The following is a 12,833-nucleotide window of genomic DNA, read 5'->3' on the forward strand; positions in this document are numbered from 1 at the left end:
AGGGTTTATACACCTGGGGCCCAACGTTAGGCTGCCCTTTGGCACTTGGCCATCGAACCCTGCAGTCAGGAGCGAAAACACTGATTTATAAAGATTGTTAACCTGCCTCCAGTCACCAGCCATCTCCTGTAATACGTATGCTGAATATTATAGTCTTCTGGAGCAATACATAGACTGAATATTATGAAGGGCTCCCTGGGGCTGCAGTTGAGACTCCCTCAGAAGTCAACCATCAATGGTTTATAACCACCTGTCCTGCACTCATTCCTATGATCTTTGCTTAGATAAATAAAGCGATGTCTCCGATGGGGTGGGGAGGCATTGAAGGACATAGTTGTCAAGTGTCCCGGATTTGCTGGGACAGTCCTACATCTTGGCTCACTGTCCCATTGTTTCTTTGTGCAGGGCCATGCCCAGCATCCCAGCATCAACCAGTTACTCAAAAAGGCATTCATTGTGGGGATAGACGTAGGGTCTAGGCAGGAACAGCTCCTAAAGTGGGTTTGATGGGCATATTTAGGTGTGGGGAATGGCCAGGACCAACTTGTATTTTATATGCGCATTGCTTTTAACTTTATGTAAGGGTTTGTCTTTATAGAATAAACATTTAAAGAAGGTTTTTTTTACACTATGGAGAGGCTTAGGCAGAAATGATCAATAAAGCTGCCCTGGTCCCTCTTGTTTAGCTGACGAAGCCTAGGCCCACTACAACAGGATCGGTTGTAGTACTGCTTTATCAGCTGCCCCTGCGTGTCTGGGTTGTAACTCTAGACTAACTTGTTTTCCATAGAAAATTTGATGCTATAACAATGCATCAAAAATGCCTACATTAGGATGCACCTTAACAAACGTGGGCATCATGCAACATATAAATGCAAGGTGACTCAATACATGCTGTGTGCATTATGATGCGTGTAATGTACATTACAATGCATGATAAAAGCACATGACTACACACATTACTACACACTGAGGCACATGGGCATGTGTTTCTATAGATTTTAACAGAAAACGCATTGGGGGAGATATAGGTGTGAACTCAGCCGTAATGATTTACATTATGAATTGTTCTCTTTTTTTTTTTTTTTTTAGGCAATGTTGCACTCACTTGACTTGGCCCACCGGCAAGAACCACTATTGCTGCGAGAAGAAAGCATCTCCGGCTTACAGATGTCCTCCAGTACGCCCCCTGCAGGAATGATTGCCCCTGTGCAGCCACTGGAAGATTATGTGTGCTCCTTTGTTCCCCTGCATCTCTTCCTGTGGTCACTTTCTTTGCGCCTTGAATTTTTTTTTTCTGTTTTTGTTTGCGTTCGGTGAAAGAATAGTTAGGACGTTTTTTTCTCTGTAACTTGTGACATGTTTTTTCTCCCCGTGCTTGCTGCATCACTTCTGATTTGTGACACTTTAATAAGTCTGTGTTTGCATGCTTCTTCTGCCAGAAAGCGAGCGTTTATAAATTCTCACCATTATTGCTGCAATAAAAAAATCGGGATTGGCTATACTGAAATGTCAGATGGGCACCTTTTGGTTCTACTAAAGATATCATTGGGGCATGCCGAGGAAATATTTGTGTGGTCACCGACTCACGGCTAAACATTCCAGCCATTTTACCACAAGGGGAAAACACATTTATGTATCAAGTTCATCTACACACGCACTGAGAAAATACATAGGCTTCCACTGCTGAACTAGTTTCCTAAAAATACTACTTGCCTGGCTGTTACATTAATCATCTGACTTTCATCTCAATTTACACAGCACTTCTTTTACATATATATATATATATATATATATATATATATATATATTGCACTTTCACATCAATACCTGCCCTCAGGCTGACTTCACACTTAAGCACAGAGCAGCTCACAGCAGGTGCGCCCTCATTTACCATTTAAGGTCCGATTTCAGTCCAAATTTTTGGTTGAAACGGACCAGAAGACGCACAGAACTTCTGTGAAATTCCAGAGATGTGTCAACCAGCTCCATAAAGAGCCGGTCACAACCTCCTGACATGTGAATTGGATGCAGCAAACCCACATCCAGTTAGCAACCAGCCTCAAGGAGCTTACTAAGTTCCATAACTCACATTCATACATATACTAGGGCCCATTTACTTACCATCATGTCCTTGAAGTGTGGGAGGAAACCCACGCAGGTAGTGCCATGGTTGGGATTTGAACCACTTAGCCATTGTGCAAGTTAACAGTTACATTTAAAGGAGAAGTATTGATTTTGATGTACTTCGTCTTTGGGTGACAGGAGTGCAGTTCATTCTGCTTGATTCACACCTATGCAATTGTAGTGCTTTTTGCATTTTGCAGATTTGCTCTACAGAACGTGTTCCATAGGAAACAATGTTAAATGGACTGTAGTGCAAATCTACAAAATGCAAAAAGCACTAAAAATGCACAGGTGTGAATCCAGCCTTAAGTCCCTGGCCCTTTCCATAAAATTCACAGATGTGAGCTACATCCATAGGAAACCATGTTAAATGGACTGTAGTGTGTTTCTGCAAAACTGAAAATGCACTAAAAAATGCATAGGTGTGAACCAGGTCTTAATGCCTTTCTTCTTGGCAGCAGCGTTTTGGCAGAACAAAAAAAAAGCTGGATGCTTGTAAATGCATGTAACATGTTTAGGCCTGATTCACACCTATGCATTTTTAGTGCTTTTTGCATTTTGCAGATTTGCACTACAGTCCATTTAACATGCTTTTCTATGGATTAAATAACACCCAAGCGCTTCACATGCCTAAGGCTGGATTCACACCTATGCATTTTTAGTGTTTTTTTGCATTTTGCAGATTTGTACTACAGAACATGTTCCATAGGAAACAATGTTAGATGGACTGTAGTGCAAATCTGCAAAATGCAAAAAAAATGCATAGGTCGGAATCCAGCCTTAGGCTGGATTCACACCTGTGCATTTTTAGTGCTTTAGTGCAAATCTGCAAAATGCTAAAAGATCGTGTTCCATAGGAAACAATGTTAAATGGGCTCCAGTGCAAATCTGCAAAATGCAAAAAGCACTAAAACTGCATAGACACATTTACATGCTTCAAGCAGTTTTTCTGCCAAAAGGCTGCTGCTCCTGGATGTGCTGGCAGTTTTTTTTGTTTTTTTTAAATGCCCCCGCCTCTAAACCACTATGTATGCGTGGACACATAGGGTATCACGCAGGGGCGTTTAGAGGCAGAAAAAAAACAACGCCAGATGCCCCTAAGAGCATTTAAGAAACTGAAAAGAACTTGATGTTTTTGATTTGTAAAGCTTTATGCCATTTCGAGTAACATTGACAAGCACAGGTTACACAATGGCAGGACTGCCCACACCTTATATAGAAATCCCTCCGATTTAAGTTTCCCACCGGTGTCCACAATGATATCTGCACTAACTACAAAACCATGACATCAGTTTAGAAGGTGACGTGGTGACCACTCTGACTTTAGCTTTCTGGGTGGGTAACCAAAAAAACATTGAGATTTTTCAGCAATGGCCGAGGCGCCCATCTGACAGACCAGACTTCTTTTGATGGCTAATTACATGCTTTCATTTTTTCTGAGATTTGATCTGTTTTGTGCTTCTATATAACCTATAAATGTATCAATGATTCTGGTGCTTGAGCATCCCGAGGAGAAAGCCGCAGCCCCAGGCGGACCAAACATGCTGGGACTTGTGGTTCCTCCGCAGCTGGGAGACCTGTCATTTTTACAATCCCCTCTTTCCTTTGGTAAAACAATGGCGGCTATTAATGTGCAATAAATAATAACCATCAATAATTAGGCGACAGTGACAACAGCTGGGAAAGAACATTATTAATTTATTTAAAAAAAAGAAAACAATAGTAGTACAGAAGTCAGACCCAAATGGCACGCATATAAAAGATTGTTATAAAAACGGATCCAATATATCTTTACATTGTTATTTCTCCTCCTTTGTTCTTCTGTATGTATTTATTGAAATATTTCTTAAATAAATTTTACATAGTGCTGCAAATGGGTAGTTGGTCTTTATTAAATCTATACTCCAGCCTTCCGTTCAGTCTTGCACAGCTGTACAGGCTCCTCTCCTGTACTGAAATGACATACTCTGCACTGCACAGCATCGGAGAGAGAGTAATGAGTACAAGGGCCTGCTGCATAGTTTGACAGGCTGTAAACCTTGTATCGGTACCGGGACATGGTCATCCAGGGCCCAGGGCAAGGATGCAGAATTGTGCCCCCCACCAGTAATTCTAAGATTTTTTTTGCCCCTTCGCTTCACTGCGCAGGAGGGCAACTGTCCCTCCTGCCCAGACCTTGTCCCGGCTCTGCCTTGTGTACCTCAGTACTGGAACTAGGGAACTTTGGTATTTTGGGGGTCAACCAATTGTGTGCCAACAGGTGCTTGCTACCTCATTCAGGAGGCAGGCCCTCTTTCTGACTGCTCAACTGACACAGCAATGTCCCCCAAAACCAACCTGGTTAGAAAACAGCCACTGCATTCAACAGAGTTCTGCAAATAATTCAATAAGAAGCCCAAAAGCTCAACACGCCTGACTGGCTAGCTTAGGTCAGCCATTATACTACATTGTTTTGGTAAATCCAAATCCTCACAAGTTTTTGAGATGGGAATGAGGGACACCTATCAGCAAAAGTATTCAGACATATGACACACCCCTTGCCACGCCCCCTTAAAGGGGAATTGTACAAAAAACAAGATTGGTTAAACCCACTAGTGCTTTTTATACCACTACTATTCTTTTATATTGGCTTCTGGAATTTACAAATGTAGCAATTTAGAAATTAGATAAAAGGTTTAAAACCTTTAGATAAAAAGTGCATTTTATATACATCTATAATTAGATCAGACCAAAATGAGGAGGAATGAGGGACATTGCTCCGAATCAGGGACAGTCCCTCAAAATCAGGGACAGTTAGGAGCTATGTGTATGGTAAGATTGTGTATGGTGGGGCCCATACATGTTTCCATCCTACAGTGCATTTCTTTAATAAGACAGGACTGTAAAACTCATAGAAATTTCACAAGTGCTTTTATATATAAATATATAATGTATATATCCATGGTGGGTGCATCATTAGCACTGGCAGTGTCTGAATGGTAGCTACAAATCTGACACGCTATGGAATAATTAGCTGAACACCAGTACTAAGCAAGGCAAGGCTGCCTACAGAGTGAAACATAATTCATATAGCGGCAACAGTTTACGCAGCGCTTTACAACATGAGGGCAGACAGTACAATTACAATATAATTTACAATTCAATTTAATACAGTAAGAATCAGAGGGCCCTGCTTGTTACAGTTTACAATCTAAGAGGGAGGGTCATGAAATACAAAAGGTAATAACCATGGGGGATGGGCAGGTGGAGAAAATAAATGTACAGGTGTTAGGTGGGGGCCAGATAGGCTTCTCTGAAGAGAAGGGTTTTCAGGCATCGTCTAAAAGTGGACTAGTAGGAGATAGTCAGACAGATTGAGGTAGGGAGTTCCAGACGATGGGAGAGGCTCTAGAGAAGTACTGAAGGCAAGCATGGAAAGAGGCTTTACAAGGGATTGCAAGAGGATAGCCAATCTCGGGTATCTAGACAAGTTGCTTTAAAAAATACATGTAGTATCTTTTTTTAATAAAAGCATAACTGCAGCAACTGTAGCTTTAACATTTTTTTCACACTAGCAACAGCACCACCAGCAGAGGAGATTAAGTCAAACATGACCCGTTCCATCCTTCCGCTGCTCAGTAGGATTCATACTGGAATGTAGGTGTGTTGCCCACAGCAACCAAATCACTGCTGAGATTTTTCCTGCGCAGGTTAAGTAGTGGGGGGTGGGGTGGGGGGAGTGATTGGTTTCTATGAGTATCCTCAAAAATAAAATAAAAGTCCAACCCTGCATAATGTTGTGTGTTAGACAATTCTGTTGTCATTGTGTCTTTCCCGAGATTCGCGAGAATGACCAGTAGCAAGCGACCTTCTTTCCTCCTCTGTTACCATTGGAGAAATGGCGTCCTCTCTGCAGGAAAAATAAGAAGCATCAATAAATACGACCATCTCACACAGATTAGAAACAACCATCTATTTCTATTTACATTAATAAAAAAAAATATTTCTGGATCATCTGTATTTTTTGAAAAAACAAGGGCGGGCTTTAAATAATGTTATAATCTTCATTTATATTTCACCACGGGAGCTCAAGGCACATCTGTGTCTATGGAATGCTCTACTGACAGTTATGGAATATACCGTATATTACAATGCTTTATGCCTGTACACGCTTTTGATGTAACCCTTGTGTCCAATAGGAAATGTTCTTTTTTCTAAGGCCATTCTGTCTTTATCTAAAGCTGAATCAAAGTGTAGGAGCGACAAAATTTAAATGATCTGGAGACAGGATGTTTAGAAATGTGTCCCTTTTTTTTAAAGTAAAAAATCTGTTAACACTCCAACGCGTTTCGGAGGTCTAGACGTCCTCCCTTCTTAAGGGCTTATAAGTTTGGAAAACCTGCCCAAAGCTGCCGAGGAAACAGAAAATGTGTTAGTAGAGCACTAGACATGAAACTCGAAGAGAGTTAGGGACTGGCATTTAAAATTAAAAGCCGGCTCACTGTCATCTGGGGTATCCCCAAGTCTAGTTTCCAGACTGGTCTAAGGAATGTAGAAAAGGTGAGAGCAACATAGCACTAGTATGTGTCTAGTAGATGTACATGACAAGATAAGAAGCCAACAAGTTTTGTAGGCTCAAAATTCACTATTTTATCAGGGCTAGGAATAATATAATATAAAATAAAATAACATAAGATCATGTAAGCGTAGGAAAAAATAAAGATAAGCAATAATAATAATACTGCTATTATTATTAATAATATTAATATATTATATAACAATATATATTATGGAATATTCTTTATTACTATATATACAGTATTTTTTTTATGCTAAAAATGTAATTTTATTGTCTCGGAAGGGATCAAACCTACCTGCATTAGCCCACTGGCGTAAACGTATTAATGTTTCTCTTTTTCTCACTTTTACATTGAGAAAAAAAACCTAATTGTTGGATAAGCTGTGGGGCAGGTGGCTCTCAGTCCACGATCTCTGACCTCTTCTGATCCAGACTATTAAAACCTGTTTATTATGCTGTATGAATCTTTATGGTTTTGTGCAGCTGTGTTGTCCTCTTACCTGAATATTATTTTACAGCAATATTATATTTCCTAATTGTGAGACCTGTGAGACCCTAATGCCGCTTACACACGACCGGAGTTTTCAATGGACTAGGTCCAACGGAATGAATCCGTGGGAAATTACGATCGTGTATGGGCTCCAGCTGACTTTTTTTCCCCAAAAGTGCGATGGACCTAGAAATAAAACATGTTTCAAATCTTTCCGATGGACTCGAGTCCGGTCGAATAATCAGTTCGTCTGCATGCTAGTCCGACGGACGAAAAAAGACGCTAGGGCAGCTATTGGCTATGAACTTCCTTATTCTAGTCCCGTCGTACGTCATCACATTCAAATCCATCAGACTTTAGTGTGCTTGTGTGTGGTCAAATCCTTTGTTTGGAAAGTCCGTCGGAACTCTGCCGAAAGTCAGTCAGAACCTAGTCCGTTGAATAGTCCAGACATGGCATATGGGTTTTTTTCTCACTCTTTTTTTTGCATTCTTGTTATATGTTTTTGTTTTTGGGGGAGTTTTCCTGTGTAATTTTGTGAAAACGTGAACATATCTTTAAAAATATATATATACAGTATAGATATGAAATATATGTATATATATATTATTCTTTATTTTCTATGCTTACATTATCTTATGTTACTTCACATTATTTTATTCCCAGCCCTGATGAAGGGGGAGGTTTGAGCCCCTTATACATCTGGGCTGCATGTACTAGTAATGTGGCGCTCTCACCTTTTCTACATTCCCCCAAACTTTTCGGTGGAAATTGTTAGTTTGGATCTCTTTTGCAGACAGCGGTTTATAAGCATTACTACTGGCAAATCTGCTTTAGTGGTGGTGGAGGTGGGGGTCAATCCAAAGTTTGAAGTGCATGCATTGGGGCAGATCTGAGGTGTGAAATGCATGTAGTGGGACTGATTCAAAGTCGTAAGTGCATTGGGGCTGAACTGGGACCTGAGGTGCTCGTCTGAAGTGCATGTGTTGGGGCTGATCTGAGGTTTGAAGTGCATGCATTGGGACTGATCTGAGGTCTGAAGCGCATGCGTTGGGGGCTGATCTGAGGTCTGAAGCGCATGGGTTGGGGGGCTCATCTGAGGTCTGAAGTGCATGCGTTGGGACTGATCTGATGTAGAAGTGCATGTGTTGGGGCTGATCTGAGATCTGAAGTGCATGCATGGGGGGGGGGGGGGAGTGATCTGAGGTCTGAAATGCATTAGTCTGAGACTAATATGAGATCTGAAGTACATGCACTGGGGCTGATCTAAAGTCTGAAGTAAATGCATTTGGGCTGAACATTGTGTGTGAGTGCAACAGCAATGCCCTGTACACACGGTCGGACATTCTGATGACAAAATCCGTCTGATTTTTTCTGACGGATTTTGGCCCAAACTTGTCTTGCATACACACGGTCGCACAAAGTTGTTGGAAAATCCGATTGCTTAGAATGAGGGGACATATAACACATACGACGGGATTATAAAGAGGGCAGTAGCCAACAGCTTTCATCTCGTAATTTATTCTGAGCATGTGTGGCACTTTGTCCGTTGGAATTGTCTACGCACGATTGAAATTTAAACAATCGGATTTAGTTGTCGGAAAATTTTAAATCCAGCTCTCAAACTTTGTGTGTCGGAAATTCATGATGGAAAAAGTCCAATGGAGCCCACACACGCTTGGATTTTCCGACAACACGATCCGATCGCACATTTTCCGTCGGAAATTCCGACCGTGTGTACAGGGCATAAGTCTATTCTTGCATTCAAAGTTTTACTACTAGTAGCAATTTAACCTCATTTATTATTATACAATAATTAGGGACTGAAACTTGCCATTAGTAGTACAATTATGAGGGTAAAAACTGAAAACAAACTATTGTTCACACCAGTCGTTTAATGCTTTTCAACAGAACCTTTAGGGGTCTATTTATAAAAAATGTGTTGAACGACTGTCACAAACATTCGCCCAGCCCTCACAAATTCTGACCATATTTTGCTTATAGCAGAACTGCAACTGTATCTGAGCACCAAAAACTGAAAACACGATTGAATCCATTTTTTATACTCAAAGCAAACTCCCCCATCCATCCATGTCTTCATGCTTTATTTTGGTGAAAAATCACTTTGAAAAATATACCCCCTGGCCATCTTAAGTAAGGGCAGATGATTCATGTTGCATTTACTTCCTGGAATCAGCATGCAGGCAGGAGTCCAAACATTAAACACTGCTTCCGGTAGGTCTGCCACATTCATTCAGCAACAAAAGATCAGATGCTGGTCCGGATCGTACCATAAATTATCAGACCTGAAGATTGGATGACTACATGCGTACGCTCAAAATATCCAAAAGTTAAAGTGTAAGGCCGCGTACACACGGGCGGATTGTCTGCCCAACTTAGTCCGCTGAACCGTGTTTCAGCGGACAATCCGCTCGTGTGTGGGCTTCAGCTGACTTTTTCAGCGGACAGTCTGACGGACTTTGTCTTTCGGAATTTCCGTAATTTTGTCCGTCCAAACTTGGTTTCAGCGGACAGTCCGCTCGTGTGTAGGCAAGTTGGACGGACTAAGTATGGCGCATGCTCAGAAAGGATTTACACGGCCGAAGGTTGCATTGCAGTGTATTGGACGTCGTTTTTCTAGTCCCGTCGTACGTGCTGTACACGTCATCGCGCAAGTTTTCAGCGGACTGTCTGTTCATCGTGTGTGGTCAAGTCCATTCATTCAAAAGTTGAACGGACTGTCTGTCGGATTGTCTGACGAACTTAGTTGGGCAGACAATCCACCCGTGTGTACGCGGCCTTACTAAACCTAGGACCCTGCACTCACTATATCTGGTCTCCCACAGAACATGAAAATGCAATTATTTTAGTAAATATGAACTGCTAAATACCATTTCTCATAGCTCCCAACTGTCCCTGATTTTGAGGGACTGTCACTGATTTGGAGCAATGTCCCTCTGTCCCTCTTTCCTCCTCATTTGCCTCTCATTGTGGTCTGATCTATATAGTGGTATATAAAATACACTTTTTATCTATCAAAAAGGTGTTTCCCAGTGCTAAACCTTTCATCTGATTTCTAAATTGCTGCATCTGTAAATTCCAAAATCCAATATAAAGGAATAGTAGTGGTAAAAAAAAAGCACTTGTGGGTTTAACTAATCATTTTTTTGTATACTTCTCCTTTAAGGGGGCATGACAAGGGGCATGTCCTATGCCTGCATACTTTTACTAATAGTTGTCCCTTATTCCCACCTCAAAAAGTTGGGAGGTATTATTTTCTCATCAGTACTATGTAACAGTCTTGTGACTTCTATCAGTTCCTAGTAAAGCTTGTAGGAGGAGTTTTCATTCTCCCCTGACCCTCTGTCTGGACATGTCTAGACAGTGCTGATTGGCCCTGTGCTGATCACATGCACTCTTCCAAGAAAAAAGAAAAACTCTCTAGCTATACACACCAATCTGAGCATGTGCAGCTTGTCCCCGAGCTCTGTATTATCAGGAAATAATTAGGGGACAGCGGGAGAAGGTGAGGATCATAGAGAGGCTTTTATACACAGTGCAAAGGATTAACCCCTTAGGTTCTACAGTGAGTAGAACAAGCAGGCTTTACTGCATATACAGACTGATTTTACTGTTGTGGGTTTAGTTACACTTTAATTTCAATATATAAAAAGGTCTATACAAACAAAACACAGGGTGATGGAGAGCTAGTGTTGATGTATTTTACACCAACTGGCACTTAATCATAAGGATTAAGTGCCTGTTGACGTGAAATGTGTCACAGCATTTATGAGGGTGGGGCGAATGCTTTTGACATTCGTACAATGATTTATTTATTTATTTTTTATAAAGAGAACTTTAAAAGTGGAAAAAGTTGCTGACCCCTGGTATAAAGGGCTCCCACCTATCACCTTCCTTATTGGAGTATTGATGTATTTCACACTATGGAGAATACAGGAAAAAAGAATAGGAACATTGCAAAGTGGGTGAGAACATCCTGTACTTTCAAGTAGGCAAAAATAAAAACAATGGCACCTCATCACTACTAAAGCCTCTAATAGTTAGGAAGGTAACACATGACCCGTGAGACTCCACATCACTTCTGGGTGGATTGTCCCTTCAAATATTCTAAAAATAATTCCAAAAAAGCACCAAAGAACAGTGCGGCCGTTCCCAGCCAGTCCGTCTCCAGATTTCATTTTCCACAGCATGTGTGGGAATGAAAGACGGAACCCAACTGGCCGGAGCTCTGTTGTTGTTTTTTTCTCTCTTATAAATTCTAAGCCAAATTATTTTTTCCGTGTTGATAAAAGAAGGAATTGTCTCCCGGGATGAAGAATCCGGACCTCCCTGCCAACCTGATGTCGTTGCCAGGATAGTCGGGCTTTGGAACGTCCTTTCTCTTCTTTCTGTAGCAGAGGAAGTAGAAGACGATGGCTGCAATCAGGAGCAGCGCCAAGAGTACGCCCACCACAGCACCCGCTACCGCTCCGGCCTCTGCAACGCCTGGAAACACACGAAGCACCACAAGTCAGAGGAAATCTCCAGATCATTCCGACACAAGCTATATTCTGATTTACTATTAAAGTCAATCTGAACCCAATTACTAAAATGTTATATATTCAGGTATTTTTTCTAGTAACACAGTTCCTGTCCTAGGGTGACACTCACTCACTGTACTGTATCTATGAAGGGACAGTGTTGTCACCATATAAAAGGACTACAGAACACCTTCCCTATCTGCATTACATAGTTAGCAGGGTTGAATGAAGACACCAGTCCATGCTGAGTGAGTGTGAGTGAGTGTCTACAATTCCCCCTATCCCTGTACATTGTGTCTCATTAAGATGCTCATCTATTATATTATTATTTATTTAAGGTACCCACATAGCGGCATCAATTTACGCAGCGCTCCACACATACATCACACACTCACATCGTTGGGGACAATCCAAGGTCCCCAACTCATATTCATATACTAGGGCCAATTTTGGACAGAAGCCAGTTAACCTACCAGCATGTCTTTGGAGTGTAGGAGGAAACCGGTGTACCCGGAGGAAGCCCACACAGACACAGGGAGAACATGCAAACTCCAGGAATGTAGTGTCATGGTTGGGATTCAACCCTTTTTAATGCTAGGCTAGGGTGCTACCCACTACACCACTGCACCACTGTGCCTCTACGTTATTATGATAACATAGAGGAGAGGTGTTGTGCAGTACACATAGCTAGCTGGGAACAATGTAACTGATAAGAGTGCAGCACAGGCAGTGACTAGGAGAGTACAGAAACAGAAGGTCACTATGATAAACAAGTAACTTGCATTTTCAAAAGAAGCTCGGCAAAGGCAGATCATGTAATTCTCCCAAGACATATTTATTTTAAGGTGTACCAAACAAGAGAAGTGCTACTATGCAAAGTCCATACATACAGAATAAGGACAGATACTGAGAATTACACCCAGCATACAGGACAAGAGAAGTAGTACTGTGCAGAGTCCATACATACAGAATAAGACCAGATACTGAGAATTACACCTAGAATACAGGACAAGAGAAGTAGTACTGTGCAGAGTCCATACATACAGAATAAGACCAGATACTGAGAATTACACCTAGAATACAGGACAAGAGAAGTAGTACTGTGCAGAGTCCATAC

The 12,833-nt window shown here is 41.4% G+C and overlaps 2 protein-coding genes across 2 annotated transcripts in view; one reads left to right on the top strand and one right to left on the bottom strand.

Moving 5' to 3' along the window:
- Positions 1-4,001, top strand: part of SPA17 (sperm autoantigenic protein 17) — a 125,533-nt gene extending 121,532 nt beyond the window's left edge. Inside the window, exon 8 of the mRNA XM_077457774.1 lies at positions 1,093-4,001. The gene's annotated coding sequence lies outside the window, so the exon portion shown is untranslated. The remainder of the gene's footprint in view (positions 1-1,092) is intronic.
- Positions 1,775-12,833, bottom strand: part of VSIG2 (V-set and immunoglobulin domain containing 2) — a 63,448-nt gene continuing 52,389 nt past the window's right edge. Inside the window, exons 6-7 of the mRNA XM_077457775.1 lie at positions 11,534-11,681; positions 1,775-6,016 (exon numbers count right to left, since the gene is read on the bottom strand). Of these exons, the coding sequence (XP_077313901.1) occupies positions 5,911-6,016; positions 11,534-11,681 (254 nt within the window). The 3' untranslated portion in view covers positions 1,775-5,910. The remainder of the gene's footprint in view (positions 6,017-11,533; positions 11,682-12,833) is intronic.

Source organism: Lithobates pipiens, unplaced genomic scaffold (assembly GCF_037356315.1).
Source record: "Lithobates pipiens isolate NorthernLeopardFrog02 unplaced genomic scaffold, aLitPip1_a1.2 Scaffold_27, whole genome shotgun sequence".
NCBI lineage: Eukaryota > Metazoa > Chordata > Amphibia > Anura > Ranidae > Lithobates > Lithobates pipiens.